Source organism: Amyelois transitella, chromosome 7, assembly GCF_032362555.1.
Source record: "Amyelois transitella isolate CPQ chromosome 7, ilAmyTran1.1, whole genome shotgun sequence".
Taxonomy (NCBI): Eukaryota; Metazoa; Arthropoda; class Insecta; order Lepidoptera; family Pyralidae; genus Amyelois; species Amyelois transitella.
This window is the reverse complement of record NC_083510.1, coordinates 2,806,505-2,826,616: the sequence shown is the minus strand read 5'-3', so window position 1 is coordinate 2,826,616 and position 20,112 is coordinate 2,806,505. Positions and strand designations below refer to the sequence as shown.

General features: G+C 35.4%; 1 protein-coding gene across 1 annotated transcript in view; it reads right to left on the bottom strand.

Annotated features, from left to right (window-relative positions):
* Positions 1-18: 18 nt before the first annotated feature.
* Positions 19-20,112, bottom strand: part of LOC106143506 (ATP-binding cassette sub-family G member 8) — a 53,493-nt gene continuing 33,399 nt past the window's right edge. The window contains exons 3-19 of the mRNA XM_060945184.1: positions 9,474-9,565; positions 8,813-8,961; positions 7,775-7,906; positions 7,423-7,563; positions 6,834-6,978; positions 6,299-6,483; positions 5,912-6,062; positions 5,597-5,752; positions 5,106-5,297; positions 4,575-4,844; positions 4,238-4,355; positions 3,688-3,871; positions 3,285-3,408; positions 2,636-2,800; positions 2,219-2,339; positions 1,723-2,006; positions 19-1,421 (exon numbers count right to left, since the gene is read on the bottom strand). Of these exons, the coding sequence (XP_060801167.1) occupies positions 1,164-1,421; positions 1,723-2,006; positions 2,219-2,339; positions 2,636-2,800; positions 3,285-3,408; positions 3,688-3,871; positions 4,238-4,355; positions 4,575-4,844; positions 5,106-5,297; positions 5,597-5,752; positions 5,912-6,062; positions 6,299-6,483; positions 6,834-6,978; positions 7,423-7,563; positions 7,775-7,906; positions 8,813-8,931 (2,745 nt within the window). The 5' untranslated portion in view covers positions 8,932-8,961; positions 9,474-9,565 and the 3' untranslated portion in view covers positions 19-1,163. The remainder of the gene's footprint in view (positions 1,422-1,722; positions 2,007-2,218; positions 2,340-2,635; positions 2,801-3,284; positions 3,409-3,687; positions 3,872-4,237; positions 4,356-4,574; positions 4,845-5,105; positions 5,298-5,596; positions 5,753-5,911; positions 6,063-6,298; positions 6,484-6,833; positions 6,979-7,422; positions 7,564-7,774; positions 7,907-8,812; positions 8,962-9,473; positions 9,566-20,112) is intronic.

Sequence of the window (20,112 nt, the reverse complement as noted above, 5' to 3'; positions counted from 1 at the left end):
AATTCTTTTATTTGCGATAATTATTACCAAAATTAGGGTAACTTAACAATAGTTTTTTTTCTATATTAAGTGATATGGCTCCACTTTTATGCTATACTACTCTTCTTGAACATGCTTATTATAAGTTTAATGAGCTTAAAATATAGAAAGAAATAAATTTTGCTAACAAATTTTCAAACAAAATGAGCATTCGCTAAGGCAGTGATCTCGTTTCTAATTTAGTTAAATATTTACAATGGTTAAAAGTGCTTATTTCACTTTGTTTCTATGAATAGTAGAGAAGAGAGCAAGAAAAGAAGTAAAAGACATTCAATAAACATCACATTTTAATGAAAAAAATGTGTAAAAAACGAAGTTGTTAAACTAGATACTATAATAAATTGTGATTTCGAATTCTTATTGACTACAACAGGCACCAAATACGAATATCTACATTTAGTTTAATATCTATGCAATGTAGACATATGTATTCATTTATAAATAAAACATTTTCTTTTATATAAATACAGAAAAGTTTATTGTATTTAACTTTTATAGCTTTTGGCCACTAAAAATGTAAAATTTCATATAATTTTAATATGCTGTTTGTATTCAACATTTTTAATTCCTTACTTAATATTATTAATGAAAATTTAGTATCTGTTACATCTTATAATAATGCGTTTGAAAGATTAATTTGGACGGAAGACATTAATTAATCAGCCTTGCGTTCTAATTAAACTTTATTATTATTATGATCGTTATTTGTACATTGATTTATATCCTATAAAAATGGTTATTTTCCTAACTTATTATGAGCTAAGTTCATTATCTTTACTTATGCATTCAACACTTTCTCCAATAAGATAAATTATTTACACTTTTCATCAATGAGAAGGGCGAAGAAAAAAATATCAAACCTAAAAACCTAGTATATAAATATTATTATTATAAAAATCCAATTTTTAACTCTTCTCTCTTCTTTTAAAACAAAATGCTGTTTCACTGCTTACTTGCAGTTGAAATAAATAATCAAATCAACATCTGCAATCACAAATAATTGAATATTCGAAAAATCACAAAAATAATTTTAAATTTAATTAGAATTGAAAACCAAAGATATTTTTTTTTAGTTTAGACAACCTACACTCGTGCACTATTTGGAATACCCAAATAAGATTTATTTACGGTGTATTAGCAGTAATTTTATGTCCCTTCAAAGCAGCACGCTCCTTCCTTTTAACATATTTGGTACAGTCGCACACAAAAGCGAATATACCGACTAGAGCGAAGACGCCGTAGAAAATAGCTAGCGCTATTAGGAAAGTCTCTTCGTTCATCTCCCAAATATTGTCTAACCTTAAATACTCGAAGTTTGATAGTACTTGAGTGCCGTTTGGCGGTGGACATGGCGACTGTACTATAATGTCCTGATATGGTCTCTGAAAAAAAGTAAAGAAAATATTCAGACATATAAAAATATATCAATCTGTATCTATCAAACAACAAATCAAGCCATAAGGATAAGTCCGCCATTGCAAGTGATTTATTTCTTTTATAACTATGGTAGATACTATTTCTTGTAACTGTTCTACTTTTCTGATACTTTTTTATATTTTACTTTTATTCTTTTTCATTCCTACGTCATTATTATAAAATCTCTTTAGTCACGTCTATAATTTGGGAATCAAACTTGAAGTTAATTATTTCTTTTTTATTAGTAAATCTTAAAGCTTTACCGACCTGTTTATTAGTGCACCGTATCTCTTTACTAATACTGCTTTTCAAAGCTGTCTCGCTCAATTCCCTCTGCAGTATTTCCGCCATTGTCCACCTAGATGGCGACACATACTCCAACCACTTGACGTAGCTCGGCAAGTCTTGTTGGTGTAACATGACTCCGTTGACCAAAGTACTGAGAAGGAGGCAGATTCCTGATAATACTGCTGCAGTCTTCTCCATTGGCACAAGGAATATAGTCGCGCGACATAGCATTTGTATGCTTATTAGGTACAGCAACATAAATCCTGAAAAGAAATTGAAGTTGGATAATTCATTAAAGTTTTATGGCTATATAATAGTCACAATCAAATGCTAGCAGATAAGTAAAAATAGTAATGCAAGGAATTGTCGACAAAAGCGTGTATTAACGTATAGTTCTCCATATTTTTTCTTAATCAGAAATATATATAATGATTCGTGTAGTTTTTATTTTTTATTTGAGTCAGTGTAAACTTACCTATATAAATATAGAACCCATCGAAAGATGCGAGCGACTGCGCGTACAAGCCCGACATGGCGTAACTAGGCACTATGAATGCTAGCCACGTCAACACTGCAGACCACACTTCAAGAAATTGCTAAAAAAAAAATAAAAAAACAAAAGCTATTTAGAATAAGTAGATAAATTATAGTTTGTGAATTTGAGGAAATGATCATGAGTTATGATGGAGAAAAACCAAATAGAAAAACATTAATCAGACATAAAAAATCATCATAAATTAATTCCAAAATGACGTGTACTGTAAGACGATTTAAAACTTTTATGTCAAATGTTTGCCTTGCCTAAAGTCCCAAGATGTCGCACAATATTAACATTGGAAACAAATAATTAAATTCCGACTTTCAAATTTTAATAGTATTAATCGATACTCACATCAAACAATATGAAAACAGTCCTCGAATATAGTCCCACGGTGATATCTCTTTCCACGTGGGCGCGCATGGAGCTGGCTTCTCTTGCACTGAGCCACAACAGTAGCGGCCATACCGACAAGCACATCACCGAGTAGTGATAACCTATTCTGTCGTTTTGGGTAAGCTGCCGGTAGAAAATTGCCATATTATAAAAAAAAATTTGACTGATATATAAAATTAGATATAAAAAAAAAATTACACTTTTGTTACAGAGTGTACTTACTTAAAGTACAATCATTATTAAAATTTTAACAAAATATTTTTATGAAAACATTATAATTAAAATGTTTATAATTGAACGAAGATTTATCTAAGACACTATAATTTGACTACGCTATACCAAGTTTCTTTGAACCCAGCGAGGACCATATCATAAGATCATATTATTTTGAAGGTATAGGTAATTTATTTAATTTAATAATTTGTTCGAGTAATTTATCGCCAAATACCAGTTCATTTATCTTAGTAAAAATATTCCTAGCTGTATTTAAGATATATAGACAACATTTAAAAAAAAAATGGATTCGATAAAGTCTTTCTCAAGTTGAATCACGCCTAGAATTTCTTACACTAAAGACTAGCTCATAACGGGCGGTTCATAAAGTTACCTTAGCGTCGGTAGCGGGTAGGTCCCAGAAAATGGTGCCAGTGATGACGGACATGATGGCGGCGATCAGGACACGAGTGATCACGTTCGACAACGTCGTCATCAGAGTGAACACCAGAGTTTTTCTGGAAAGAAAATGTGTGCTATGATATATTTACATATAAACACGTCTATATCACGGGGAAGGCAGAGTCAACCATTGCCTAAAAGAGGAATCCCAAGTTTATAAGCCATTTCGTTAGTCGCTTTTTACGATGCGCCGGGAACCACATGGCACATAGGAAAAAATCGATATGCCACCGGAAAATAAAAATTTAATTTATTTATTCTGAGAAGTTTATAAACATGCGGTTCTTATGATTTTCCGTTGACAGATAAAAACTATTGTAAAGTGATCAACTTACTCAATGAGAGCAAACAGCTGCAGTAGCAGGGCGGGGCGGGCGGCGAGCGGCGCGGGCAGCGGCGCGGGCGGCGGCGCGCTCGGCGCGGGGCGCGCGCTCGCCAGCACGCCCGCCAGCGCCTCGATGCGCCCCGACGACTCCAGCATCGCCGCCGCTGACAGCTCGTCCAGGGTTACCAGGTCAACTGCAAGTCATTTTATTTCTGTTCATTCATTCATTTATTCATGTATACACGGCTATATCCCTTGCAGGGTAGATAGAGCCAGAAGTCTTGCAAGACTGATAGGCCACGTTCAGTTTTCATTCACACAATTAAATTCACAAAATTAAAACAAAAAAAATAGGCTTATAAACATAGGTTTTTTTTTTGGGCAAAGGGTTTGCAACCAGTCACTATTTAAATTTCAGTTCCATTGTGATGAAGCCATACAGCTGAACGTGGTCTTATGGTCGTTTAAAGACTTTTGGCTCTGTCTTCCCCGCAAGGGATAAAGACGTGGTAATATATTTAATTTGACAATCATCAAATAAAAATTTACCGAAAACTTACGGTAATAGTCCGATGGGTTTTTGAAAGCAGGGCAAGGATAGTCGATGGACGCGAAATATGGCAACATGTCTCTCCTGTATCCGGTGAACATTGTCCTACCGGCTGATATTAGAACAACCTGTGGGAAAAAAAAAGACATTAAGGTTCTCTCACCTTGTATTCTGCCTAACATTTCGTAATACCCACTTTTTGAAAACATAGTAGGAAAGTAATGCTTTATTTTAAAACTGCCAATTGTAATTCATTTTTGCATTTTCTCTATTATTAGGTGTCTGATCCCATACTCTCCAACAAATTCTACATTTTATAGCACAAATATGTTACACTTCAATCTCACCTTAGTTAACATCGCGAAAATTTCATAAGTCGGTGGATGCAAGGACATTATAACGACTCTTCCAGTGCTAGCCCAGTTCCTGAGGTATTCCACCAGGAAGAATGTGTCGAAAATATCCATTTCCTTCGTGGGCTGATCTAGGATCAATACGGCCATGTCTAGTAGTAATTGACAAGCCACGTTGAGTCTTCGAACCTCGGAACGGGTCAGACGGCCTACTACTGTATCTCTCACTTGCTCGAGACCAAGTTCTTCTATTAATAAATTGATCTGCAATTTAAAAATTTAATTTGAGTTAAACATAGGTACATATGTAAGTAAATTATTTTAAGACCATGACAAGTCGATGAGTCAATTAGCAGTCAAACTTCAATATTCTATATCTAATTCAAATGCTGAAATATCAAGCTCATCAATTGTAAGTTTATATGACCTAGAATTTGACAAGGCCAGCGGGGAAAAAAGGTACAGTGATGTACTCCCATACAGTGATGGCGTTGATATAAAACTTAGTTATCACTTGTTACTCACTCTATCTCTATCGTCCATCTTGACCTGGTTGTGATTGGTTCTCGGCCTCCTCAACGCGGCGTGGAACCGAAGCGTGTGCTCCACAGTCATCGAAGGACATAACGACGTGTCTTTCCTAACGTACGCAACCACTTTGCGAAGTGTCGACGAAGCCACAGGCTGCCCGTTTATAACTATGTCGCCAGTAAGTTTCTGGAGTTTGAAAGATTATGGTTAACCATTTGGAAAATGAAAGACGTTTAAGCATTGAAGTTGGTTAACAACCGAACCGACTTAACTTAATTTCCATCTTCGGGGCTTCGACATTCACAGAAAAAGATTTTAGAATGCTCCACCGACAAGCTAGTTAGCTCTCAAATATAAGAGCAAGGCCTAAATATAAATCCAGTGTCTTTTAATAAATTTGCTACTACGTTATCAGATAACGATTAATGAAACAATACTACATACGACAAAAAAACAGAAATAATAATTTAAGAAATTTTGGATACCTTTCTGACGCCAGCTAATACATCTAATAATCCAGTGGCTTCATGTTGGGAGGTGGCTAGAACAGCTAATATTTCTCCTGACTTCACTTCGAAACTCAAGCCGGAGACTAATAGTGTAGATTTGTTGTCGGGTGACGTTATTTCTAAACTGTTAACCTGTAGAAGAAATTTGATAAATAAAACATCTGCATCCATAGATACTCGTTTTAGTATATCAGTGAAAAAAGAAGTAAACGTTAAAACTATTAAACTACCTTTCTAGTTTTTCTATGAAGATTAAGTGGTAATCCTATTGGAATTGTTCAAAATACTTACATAATAATTAGGGTAAATGTAAGCGGAGTGTGTGTATCCATCTAAGTGGTCTCCCGGTCGGAGAGTGGAATGTTTCCGAGATTGAGCCACCGACATGTGGCTGCCAGCTTTCGACATGCGGCCTCCGAGGTGGGACGATGGCATTAAATAACTGGAAAACACATTTAAATTAATGCATTTGTAAAAAAAATCTGATCTAATTTGAAATCAAACTTGACACTGGCTGACGTTGTGATAATAATTATAGAATTATTCAAGCTGCAGCTCACCTACATATCGTCTATCTACGTCTTGACCGAAAATTAATGGCGAGGAGATTGACTTCGCTAACTAAATTGTGGCGACTACTGGTTCATTCTCCTCCGCCATATATTTTCATGAGTTTACCTTTGATGATCGTTATCAGGCACGAAGTCGGCGATGCTGTTTCGTCTGTTATGGTAATGTCTGGGCCGAGCATCAATGCCCAGAAGGTTGGCTTCACTGACGGATTTGTGGCGACTGCTGGTCCATTCTCCTCCGCCGCGGATCCCGGCTTGTTGCATTGCTACTAGAGGGACTCCTGTGCTGGCCTGTGAATGAAGTACCAGGAAAATACTTGAAATTTTAGAAACATATATATTAAAAACCGATCCGACTTCGAATAGTATAAAAAGATCTACTTCTAATGCTTTATGATTTTGGATTTTCATCATCTCCCTACAGCCTGTCTGTGTGGAGAATGTTAATCGCTAGAATGGAGAAAGTAAATGAGCGTCTTATTTTTTCTCTACAGTAAGCAAAACAGACATTGTACATACATACATACATATGGTCACGTCTATATCCCTTGTGGGGTAGACAAAGCCAACAGTCTTGAAAACACTGATAGGCCACGCTCAGCTATTAATGATAGAATTGAGATTCAATTCAGACATTGTACCTGATAGGAATTGTGTAGATTCTGCATCCTAAAGTCAGGGTCGGAGCGGTACTTGCGGCTGTGCTTGTAGTTGGTGGTGGTCTCGTTGTCGGAGCTGTCGTACCCGGATGACGTCTCCCGTACACCTCTACTCTGTCTGTGTATCCTGTTGAAATAATCATTCGTCATCTAGGCAGAAAATATTAAATATATAATAGCTATGGAGAATATGTAAATACACTTGTAATATAATTTCATCTTAATTTTTTATTTGGTTGTTCCGATTGCGTTCTTGGAGGTTTCCCCATGATCCAGGAGTGGTTAACACAGAAATACACTGTATCATTACTTAACTCCTGTCTGGCGCATGACGTTGAGAGCGTTGAGTTCCCTGTCTGACGCATGACGTTGAGAGCGTTGAGTCCCGGTTTCAATAATATTTAGATTTTATTATGTTCTAATCACAAGAAATGATAGTTAAATTTTGGTAACATTCTTGGAGATTTCATTGAATGGGTTAAAGATCATAAGTAGAAAAAATACTCTTATTCCAAATGCGTTAAGCAAATTGTCCTTTCAAGAACAAGAACAAAACAAAGTTTTCCTTTACCTTGGCGTTGGTTTCATGCCACTTCCAATAGAAGTCTTAGGCTTGGGCGTCCCGGATCGCTGTGAGCCGTTGTGATTTGGTGGGAAGACTCGAGGTAGGCCAAACTTCAGGTAGGTGTACATGTTCGAACCAAGAGCGGATCTGGAAAAGAAAAAGACAATAAATCTTGTGTACATGGCTGATTGAATACTTTAGTCAAACACTGATCTATGTTCTTACGATGACGAGTAAATCGTAAGGAAATCTAGTGTTTCGGGTAAGTCTACTGCCTGTGTAAACAGTGATAGTCTTGTCGAAAATATTCGTCACAAATTTATCAGCATCATTTAAAATCTATCAAAGAAAGACTTACTTGGGTCCATATCGAGGGTGCGAGAGAATGGACTGCACGGTGGTGTCTCGCAGCTGGAAGTTGCCGTACGGTAGCGGACTTTTGTCGGTACTGCCCAGGGCGCTGTCCGTGAAATCAGAGTTCAGGTTTTGTCTGCAAAATGAAGATAAAACAATAAGTAATTAATTTTCATTTTACCAGTGATCTACCGCTACTCTTTATTGGTGGTACCGGAAGAGATTTTTTAATACAATCCCTCTGCAAATAATGTAAGCAGTAGAAACATTTTTTTTAAACGGCACATTGCTCTGTAAAAGTTATCGTTGCTTCGGTCCAGGCGCATTTTGTCCAATTTAAATTAGGTTCAGTTTGCCAACTAAGAACCTGTCCATAGCAGGAAAATATAGGTCAAACAAATGCAAAACAATAAAAAGAAAAACAGAATTAGTCCTAAAATGATCTGCCGATTGGAGCTAAATTGGCTCCGCTACTACCGCTTAATTTTCATACTTTTATTAATTTAGGCCACTATTTCACATCACAACGCAAATATTTTCACTGGCCGCGGCAGGGCTTTGTTTAACACTGTGTCAATTTGCTCTGTGAGCATGAGATCATGGCACACATGACGTCAGCGTGGTCTCCACGCGTGAAGGTCTTCGGAAGTGCAAGTTTTGTGGCCAGCAGCGAAAGTCTAAGCAGCTGCACCGCCGGTTGGCCAGCAATAGGCGTCGTTATCAGAACTTAGGATACACGATTGATGTTATGAACTTTAAGTTTGCTGCAATATTAGGTGCACAAATTTTATAAGCACAGAGTAGACTAACTTTATTTGCTTCTATAGAACCTGATCTGGTAGATTGAGGTGGTTATTTTTTCTAGCACAAACATAAATATTTATATTTGTGCTAGCACAAATAAAACGGCGTTGTTAACAATAGGCTAATAATTTATCCAAACCCGGTTAAAAGGATAAAATCGCCTACAGAAAATTCTTTGACGGGATTATTTCGAATTGATTGATAAAAAGCTAGCCAAATTGAGAATCCCAAGGAATACCTGTAAATAGACCACGCGTGTAGATCCTCCGAGTGCATTCCCCTAGGGTCATGCATCAAAGGGTTTGAGGGCACAGAGTAGCGCCTCTCCCCGCCCAGCCCTAGCGCTGATTGCGACATCTTGGTTGCCTGCTACACTTGCGCAGTAACCTGGAAATTTCACCAGAAAACTAGTAAATCAAAGTATTGTTTAGGTACTACAATTTTTTTTAACGAAATCAGCGGTGACCGTCAAGATAGATGCTCATGAGTCTAATTGAAGAATTTAATTCCAGGATTCTCCCAGAAAAATCCCAAAAAATTTTTATTTTTATCTCACGGCTTTCTGCTGTGGGTGATACTTACTTATAAGTATTTCGGATGGTCTAGCGTAAGTCAAAAGGTACGAAACAAAAATTGATGACGAAAATATCTTTCAAAAATTTTCTAGAGAAAACAATGGGGTTGGTTATTTCGCTCCTCGCTTTCTGCTATGGTTGATACTTACTAGTAGGTATTGCGGATGGACTAGCATTCTACTGTCACGAAGTATCTGAATCTATTACATCAATAAGCCATCTATCTTAACGAGGCCTATGAGTTTTTTTCGAGACTGTTCGCTCTGTCTATATGTTAGAGATAAAGACGTGAAATATATGTAAGTATATTCTATTCAGAATCACCTGTGTCATCCAACAACCAAGCGGGTCGTCTTTTCATCTCCTCGTCATGACATCCGGCACATCATGAATCAGTGTGAGAGCTCGCTATTCATCTGAAACAATAGAAATATGGGTTTATTCAAATATCTCTTGCAATAACAGCTGTTTACTAACACAACAAAAAGGAATTGCGTAGGTACGCTAATATATTTACTAACATTGCAGAAAGTATGTATGTACGTACGAGTAGGTTTAAAAAGGTAAAGGTAGAAAAGTAGTTATGTACCTACGTAGTTTTAGGTACTAAGTTGATATTTAAATAGGTACTTAGAAAGTATGTCTGAACGCGGAAACTGGGCCCTAAAGCATAGTGGTACAATTAGAAACACGTAAATATGATAGCAAAAGATGAATTTCATACTTTACTCGTCTTCTACATGATAGTTATAAAGGATGTGTAGGTAATTGAATTAATTCTGATGCCATTTTTTTTTCTCTCTCTGTTCGCTCTTACTTTCCTTGCAGCATCCCTTTAGCTAGTCATCTTTTCTTTGAAATCATGACCTATCTTGTGAAATTACTATAGATACACATCACACAACATCGGACCACATAAAAATCATATAACGGTGTAAGCGTAATACAACAATGAAACACACTTTATAACAAAGATCTAATTATGTATATGAATGAGCAATAACCAAGCAATTAAACGTTAGAAAAGAATGATGTCTGACACACTGCGGTGTTGGGTATGTCTGGCACGCCATCTCGGAAGTCACAATGGGTCCCACGCTGGTTAAGTTATCACCACGAGGTCTAGTTCAAGTCTATGACGGCATGAAGAGGCAATGACACCTTTAAGACATAATTAAGCTTAAATTATAGGCGGATGCTGGACAACTCAGATATTTTTAGTTTGTCAAAGAAAACGTTGTTTTATGGAAGGAAAAAATTTCTGAAGAAAAAAGGTTATTGTGTTTTGCCGTGTGGTTCTCGGCACCATTAGAAAAAAGAATAGGACCACTCCATCTCTTTCTCATTGATGTCGTAAAAGGCGACTAAGTGATAGGCTTATATCCTTATAAATAGTTATTATTGAATGTTTAAAGGTTCCTTTTTTGTTCATTTTTTTGTATTAGTGTTTTGTATCAGTGAGGATTAATTGACCATTTGTTTTTCATATACGTGGCGCTATTTTTATTGATAAGCAATCTCGATTATTATACGATCTATTTATAATCGTTGACAATCCATTGGCTAATTTGCTATTTCTATCACGTTCATTTAATTTACAGATACAGAGAGAACGTGCGGTAACGGTATATGCTTTACCAACTTTATAAATAAACCCTAACTTCAGTAAATCGGTCTCTCCACAGACAAGCGCTTGAGGAACACTTGTATGTAAATTTATCAAAAAATCTTAACAAGTGTACCAATGTTCACATCATTATCAGTGTAATAATGTTAGTAAACCTCATAGCTCAATTACAAATGCTGGGCGATATATTTGTTTTGTAAACCTACAATGAGACGGCGCGGCCCGGATTCCCTAGTCGCGCTTGCGTCCGGTTATCATGATGCAACGTGTGACGAGGCCTTTATTCGGCATCCGAATTTAGGCTCAATGTCGATTATAGCCATTGACATATTTTAATTATTATATTTTTTAACTAGCTTTCACATACAATACAGGACTTTCGCTAATTCCAAGAGAACTATTGTTCTTACTGGGATAAAAATGTTCTTTTCCAGACTTTTAATTATATATACTTACTTACTCAAAATATCAAGAAGGTTGGTCCAGTAGACAACAAAAGAAGAGAAACAAACTTAATTTTGCATTTATCATATTACTTGAGGTTATTTATAATTTAGTAAGTACATACTCTAAGATTATTGCACGCTTCTTTTTCTAGGGGGAAAGGCAGAGACTAAACCTTTCCACTCTAAGGTATGTAGGTACGTACCTAACATTTCTAAGCAGAATGGTAGGCTTTCTTCCGATTTTTTCATCTATACCTTCGTCTTATTTCTATAGACTATGAGTTATATAAATGTTAATATGTTTTCTTGATCTTTTCATTTCACTGAAGATGTTCCATACTTATTGTGCAAACAACGAGTCATAGAGTACCAAGTTGCTCAACAAAACACGTCCTATGAAACCGGTAGTACTTAGTTTTTACAATTACAATTAACATGGCTTATTGTTCAAGTGTCTTCTGGAAGCCGCCGGTAGACCCTCACCTGAATAAACCAGCTTCGCAGGTTTATCTCGCATGTGTCATTATCATAATTACGCAATTATCAGATATAAGTATTATTGCATTGTCATTTATTTATTGCTAATTTAATACATGTTCAGTTGTATCTGCGTAAATACCAACTTGTTGCACATTAGTAGTCAAGTACTTGTGTCTACGGTGTTAATTATTACACAACATTATTGTGAATCATCAATTTTAAAGCAAAATGCATCAAGAGTACCTCTCATATGAAAAGGTGAATGTAGATGAAGCATAAAGACACGTTCAAGCAAATAGAAAGATGTAATAAGTAAGTACATAAGAAATACACTGTACCTACGCGCAATTCTCAATAAATTTTTATCCCCAGAATAGTACATCGTTTGGGATTCCAGTCTCGTAAATCCAACAGAAATACATCGAGTGCGGTGGGCGATGCAGTCTTTGTATGCTAATGCCTGTCTTTGCCTGCAATGCCTACACGATTGAGGACTGACGCGATGACTACATGAAAGTTAAGGCCTTAAGCCACACAACTATAATGATGCCTCTATCCCTTGCGGGGTAGGCAAAGCCAACAGTCTTGAAGAGACTGAAAGGTCACGTTCAGCTGTATGGCTTAATGATTGAATTAAGATTCAAATAGTAACAGGTTCTATTCAGAATCTTAAGTTTATTAGCCTTAGTCTTCTTATAGCGACAGAAATCGCAGTAAAAGATATACGTCCTATACCTATTATTCCAATATCTATGCTTCTAGCCATTGACGGTAGGATTTTATGTATGAGATAATAATGAGATTTTATCTCATTGCATCTTAAAGTTTATGTTAAGATTTGAATAAATCTAGGATTCAAGCGACGGGTACAGGAAAGTTAAGGTCTTATATTATTGACTGTAGAATTTTATTTATGAGATGAGACATGACAGTTAATGTCTTTTTACCATTGACTGTAGAATTTTATTTATGAAATAAGAATAAGATTTCAACTTGTTGCATCTTGAAGTCTGCGTGGATTCGAATAAGTTGAAAGATAAGCGAAGACGCGCGACGCGAATCCTCGTGGACCAACTGATTTGCCATCATGGGACTTAAGTCTTATAATCGTTGCCATGACCTACGAGTTATAATAGCTATCATTTTCATCTTCAAAAGCGGACCACGGGTACCGACGCAGAGCAGTAGAGAAATGGGAACATGCAAAGATCTTAATCATCTTTCTGGCGTTAAGTCCCGGTTGAGTTCTTGCCTCTCCAAAGTCCAAGTCAGGTTTTCAGGTTTCGGGAACACGCAAAGTTATGAAATAGTGTAAATGTCTAATTTAATGCAGTTCTCAATTCCATCAGTTAGCCATATAGCTGAACGTTGCATTTCAGTCTTCGCGAGAGTGTAGGTTCTGATACTTCGTGATCACGTGTATGCATGCAGTATAGTTTAAAATAAGCTGGTTATCGTTTGAAATACACAAGCTGATATTTTATTATTTCGCATACAAAAATAAATATTACAATGATAACTTGATCAGTAACTTTATCATCATCAACAAAAACACTAATCACATTTATAACCAGCATCATCATTCCAATGATATGGCTGCAAACAGTCATGATACAGTTTTATAATCACTATGATTGCGTTCTCATTATTTTAAATGGTCATCTTAGTGCCATTATCGAAACGTAATGGACTTTCTTGGCGGCCATGAATATGAGAATCGCCGGCTTATCATTAAACTTGTAATAGATCTATTAATGATATTGTAACTTGATACCGTGGCAGTCAGTTTTGAAGTAGAATTTCTCCGCTATAAATTTTGTTCCCTTTACTTTTTGTAGGGTTGTGAGCGTACATATAGTCATGTTTATATCTCTTGTGGGGAAGACAAAGCCAAGTCTTGAAAAGACTGAAAGGCCACGTTTAGCTGTATGGGTTTATGATGAAATTGAGATTCAGATAATGTCAAGTTGCTAACCCATCGTCTACAAGAGGAATCCATGAATGGAGTGGAGTGGTTCTGTTCCAAAGTGCTGGAAACCACAAGATGTGGGCGTACTTATATAAAAAACGTTCAGGATGACTGATGAAATAATAATTTAAATATTTTTTACAGTAACCTAAATAGTAAAAATGTAGATACTTATACAGAAAACTTAGTTTCAAATTTTCACACTTTTCACAAAATTTTAATACTGTATTCATTCATTTGAACAATTTTTTAATAATATTTTTTATTATATAAATCTATTATATCGAAGCTTTATCAATTTGTTTTTGTGACGTGTCGTGCCGCGCATGTCCCTCAAATGGAATTTTAGCACTTCCAGATGATAACAAGATAAACCTTGTTGCATGGACGCTAAACAGTTTAGAAATAGTTGTCGTTGTGTATCAATTGTTATTTCTTAGATATTCGCGTTAATTAAACTATAATTTTAAAATTATTATTTATTCGAGTTCGAGGTACAAAGTACCCGAGTGGATGCAAGTGATATTCTTCAAGGTATAACAATCGTGCCGTGTGGTTATCGGTATGAATAGAAAAAAAGAGTACGACCACTCCATCTCTTTTCCATGGATGTCGTAAAAGGCGACTAAGTGATAGACTTATAAACTTGGAATTCTTCTTTTAGGGCGATAGACTAGCAACCTGTCACTATTTGAATCTCAAATCTATCATTAAGTCAAACAGCTGAACTATTTGGTCTATTGGCTCTGTCTACTGTCTGATACAGAAGTGATTACTTATATGTATATATGACATGTATGTATAAAAATAACATTATTAATAATCTCAGTACATAGTGCTTACATATACATAGGTATCTCGATTTAAATAACAAACTGGTGAAAAAATCAGTTACTATCCAAAGGTGGTATCAATGATATAAATTAACTTTCTATCTGAGATATGAGACAACCACTTACGATTACATTAAAACGTATGGCTACAGATAAGACGATTACCATACAATGTTAAAAGATCAGTTTCTTAAGTGCCTTTAAGTTAAGTTCTTTTTCTCGGAGAAAAAATTGAAGATTTTCTGAACTAATGTAATAAAAAGGCTCACATTACGAGCTTCAAGTAAGAATGCGCGTTGAAATCTTTCCTATGTATGGGTAAATGTGGTAAGGGTAATTTTACTTAGGACTTGTTCGGGATAAATAGAAATTTTATAAAATGTTTAAAAAAAGTTTAGTTTTATCTGTTTGTCTGCAGTATAGTAATAAAACTGATAACTATGAATGTCTGATCGTAAGAGAAGCTGAAACGAGTCACTAGTTAAATAATATTTATATACGTATAGCGTTATTAAGTGATCCAATTTGTTCATATACATTTCAATAATCTCGTCTCTGCGGGATAAACAGAGCCAACAGTCTTGAAAAGACTTTTAGTCCAAGTTCAGCTGTTATGCTTAATGATATTGACATCCAAATAGTGAGAGGTTGCTAACCCATCACCAAAAAGCAGAATTTCAAGTTTATACGCCTATCCGCGAGTCACTTTTTACGAAATCCATGGTATAGACATGGAGTGGTCCTACTCATTTTTCTATTGCCGGGAACCACACGGTAATTTATTAATATCCGCTTTAATGCGGAAATTTCGGGAATAAATCTAATCTTTAAGTGATCATTAAAACTCTACAGTAGTAGTTAGTAAACAGACAGTGCTGGATGCATGTCAGGCCGCTTCCGACCGGTCAGGATGGAAATATTCGGGAAAAGCGTATGTTCAGCAATGGATTTCATGCAGCTAAGATAATTTTAACTGTTCGACTGTACTCAATAAAAGAAGAGGTACAATCTGAAATTGTTCTTCGACGGCCGTTTGAGCTACGAAAGGTTTGACGCCATAATCTTTTGTTATAGGATATTAATTAATCTCCAACCCTTTGTTTCTTTAATTGGTTCTATTCTGAAGTGCTGTGTGGTATCCGGCACTTAAGAATAAAACCGTTCCATATCTTTCTGATGAATGTCGTAATCGGCGACTAAGGGCAAGTTAATTTATTAACTTGGGTTTCCTCTTGTAGGCAATGAGATGTAGATGATTACCATGGAATTGAGATTCAAACAGTGACAGGTTTCTAACCTGACACTGTTTGAATCTCAATTCCATGGTAAAGTTATACAGTTGAACGTGGCCTTTCAGTTTTTTCAAGACTGTTGGCTGTGTCTACCCTGCTAGGGATATAGACGTGACTATATGAATGTACATATGTCCAACCCATTCTTCAAACATGAAAAGTTTTTGGGGAAGTATCAAATGAGCAGGTGGGTACTGTGAGTACAGCCTTAGACTCTCAAGGGCTATTTTTACCCCGCAAGGCATGCGGACCTGGCGCCCAGAGGACATTGACCCGGTCGACGGCCCTTGTATTGTATCATACTCTTGGTCACTTGCAAAATGCTTGAGGCTAGTTTCATTTGAAGAACGAATGGGAGAATTTTTGTGTTTTATATAACTGTATATAACAAGAGAAATGCTTTTCATTGACCTTTTTTGAATTATTACTTTCCTATGTTGAGGACTCTTTCTTCGAAAAGGTTTTCTTTCTTCCTCTTTCTTCTTCTAGTCTTTTTCGACACTATTGGCACTATTTACTGGTGAGGGAAAAGATAAACAGCTGGACCGATTCAAATGAAGTTTTGGTGGGCACATAGTTAAAACCAATCCTTAAAATACGAAAGTTTGTAAGATAAATGTAGTTTCCACAAATTACGCGAAAAGAGAAACACACGTGGGCGAAGCCGCGGTCATCAGAGCTAAGAGATATAAATGTGGTAGAACATACATACATATAATCACGTCTATATCTCTGGCGGGGTAGACAGAGCCAACAGTCTCGCTAAGAGTGATAGGCGACGTTCAGCTTTAATGATATAATTTAGATTCAAATAGTGTCAGGTTGCTAGCCCATCGTCTACAAGAAGAATCCCAAGTTCATTAGCCTACTATCCCTTAGTCTTAAATGTGGTAGAAATAAGAAAATAGAAATTGAAGTAAAGCATGAAGAAACACGTTAAAACATTTAATTGATTCTTCGAAAACTGCACGTATGTAACAATCATCGTAAATTGTCTAACGCAAATGTGTTTATCTATTCAATCTGTTTAATCATTTTTAATTAACACTATTGCAATCAGTGTAACGTAGTGGTTGCATCTAAAGCATTGAAGCGAATCTTAGGAAACGTTTAGTGTTAACATTAAGAGGAAATATGGTTTGTGGGGATTATATTCGAACCCCATATACATATAATATAAGCTTACTACTTAAATTAATAACTTACTTGAAATCTTATTTTGAACTTAAGACATAAATTATTTTAAAAAGACCCCCAGGTTTCTGTTATGTAGGTACAAAATGTTAGAAAAAAAAATATTAACAAAAAAAGGTATGAATCAAAAGAAAGGTTAAATAAACTTGTAAGTAGTTATTCTTTAAGGCGAAGGGCTAACAAAACTGACACCTTTTTTGAATTTCAAGTTCATAATATTTTTAAGCTCAACGTAGCCTTTCAGTCTTTTCAAGATTCGGCTTTGTATCCATAGGGAAATCTCACGCAGCTTGGCTCATAGATTGAGTATCTGAATCTTGTCTTGGGACTATTGGCTCTGTCTTCCCCGTAAGGGATAAAGACGTGAACGGAGTATATTCAATTTATTTATTAATTAAGGTAGAGTGCCTAGTTTCCTTTTTAAAAAGCTTATCTTTCCGAACAGCTTTAGTAGGCGTGAGTAGGTATTGGTAAATGTTGTACGAATTTAATTTTACGTGGGTTTCAATGTCGTATCAATTTTGTGAATCATCAGCATGTAGTTATTTATATACAAAAGTAGTTAAAACAAAACAAAAAACAATAAAAAAAATGGAAAACACTTCCGAGAATCGAACGCAGGTCCACCAACGTGAAAACCGATCATTAGTTCAAAATAAGTATAGTAATTTTATGGATTGTGTATTAATCTTTTGAAAGAATATTCCCTCAGGATTAGTAAGTACCTTATACGTTTCATCCAGGAAAAATACTGTTTTCGTGGGATTTGCGTTTAACAACAATGTACGTGAGTGAAGTCGCGGGCAGCAGCTAGTTAATTCATACATTTTTGTATCTGTAAAAGGCACCGTCCGTCGGAGCGTATCAGTAAAAACCACGAAGCACGTAAACTTGCATAGGCAAAGGTTGTGAGAACCGTTACGCCATTTTCTTCGGAACTGTTTATGAATGCTCCGATAACATGCACGTGTATCGGCGTTTTATGTGCGTGTGTTATTTTGGGTCAAAATATTTTGAATTCACATTCTTAAAGGCTACACTTAGCTGTTTTTCTCTCTTTGCATTTCATATATATGTATGTATATATATAAATATGGTAATCCCAATTTAATCGGCGGCTTTTTATCTTGCCTCTTTTTCTTTGCGATGTATAAGCGAGCTCCTAATGGTTTTTTAGATTAGTTACAACGCTGGCAACAGTGAAATTATGGGGGGAAATAATAAATCTATCTTATATATACCCATGGAAATAAATTACTGTTAACAATTATAAAATTTTAAAAGTTTATTTTTATTTTCTTTAACTCGTACCTCACTACATCACTTTTATTTCCACTTTACTAAAAACCTGGTATATAACAAGATAATATTTCCTTTATTCCAAACGAGAAAATGATGACAATGTTGACAAAAACCTGCGTGATTTCTTAACAGCAAAATTATACCCTCAACTGTCGACCGATAGAAAATTACAGTAAATTAAAACTACATCATTGAACCTAGGCTGGCGATAGTAATTTTCTTTACTACTTAATATATGAGAAAATGTGTCGTCTTGTTAGAAATATCTTTAAGTACGTTGTCATTTCGCAACTTAGCAAGCACTTGTAGAAATCAAAATTTATGGTCATATGCGAAATGTTTCGTTTCAACATATTCATACTGAATAATGAATGCTAACAGTTTATAAATTAATTAACTTATTCAAACGACCCAAAGTAGGGTTTTCTTATAAATTACATTCTGTTTGGCTCAAATAGATAAAATAAATACTTTTATAACTAATTATAATGTTGAATAGAGAGAGTAGTATCAAGTTGTTTTTATAACAATATTTTGCATTATTTTAGGCCCATAAAATTAATAATTTTCACTTTTATATTTAACGAATAACAAAAAAATTATGCACCTTTTAAAGTTACTTAGGACTTTGCATATATGCAGTATTTTTAAAATCACCATCATAATTAGCTAAACAAATACTGCCACAAGCCTACAATCATAACTAAATTTAGTATTTCCTTTTCTTTCATTCGTGTCAAGGCTTAGAAGATTAATATAGTCAGCAAGACTTACAACCTTCGACAAACCATTACATGCGATGACTGACGTCTTGCCATAATGGTCCACACCCACCAATCTTAGGTTAGGATATTTCCACTTATGTGATACCTACTAGCTGCGCCATGGGGCTACGCGCCTGTGGGAATTCCGGGATAGTACTTATTAAGTTATTTCAGGTTATATTCTACCCGTGTACCAAATTTCATCAAAATCTCTAAAGCAGATTTTGCGTGAAAGTGTAACAAAGACATCCACGCATTCCAACAAAATTAAAAAAAATCCAAATTTCTAGTAGGATAGTAGCTTCTTGCCTGACGCTCTCGTGAGAATTTCTGGAAAGAATAGTAGCGTAAGTATGTCCTACAAAAATACAATTTTACCATATTTGAGATATATAATGCCTTTTTGAATTTTTCTTAAAAACGCTTTAGTAGTTAGATATAAGTGTGCATATACATATTTCCCATGAAATTCCTTCAGTTATTATGAGATTTTTTCTCGCAGAGTATGAAATTTTTTTAACACATTTTTTAATACTGTACAAAGACCTTTTTATTGCTATTTAAAAAAACTCACTCACGCATTTCGTCATCTTAGTCACGAGCCCGACGATATTTACCGTTTTCACTTTCTATACTAATGTAAACTACAAGTTACTAATTATGTAAAAAAGATAGATGTTTGCTGTTTGCTTAAGTTAGTGTTGTGCTAGCTGCGAGATGCTGTCACTAACTGCTAAATTAAAATGAAAGATAGCGTGGAAAGTAAATTATGAGTCTGAACATTGGAAACAATTAATTGAGATGAAATATCTTGTGATGAGGTAAGTATCGCTAGTAAAATATATTTTTTTAAATTTTAATTCCGGAACGTTATAGGCGTTCCTACACTTTTTAGAGGGGACGCGAGGAGAACGCTGGGATATATTTATAATGACGATAATAATAAACTTTAAAGCATTTGACGAATAAATCATACTACAAATCAATACAAATGTCAAAACCATTGAATCGATCTCCATGAAATTTTGTTTATATTTATATATGAGTATAGAAAAG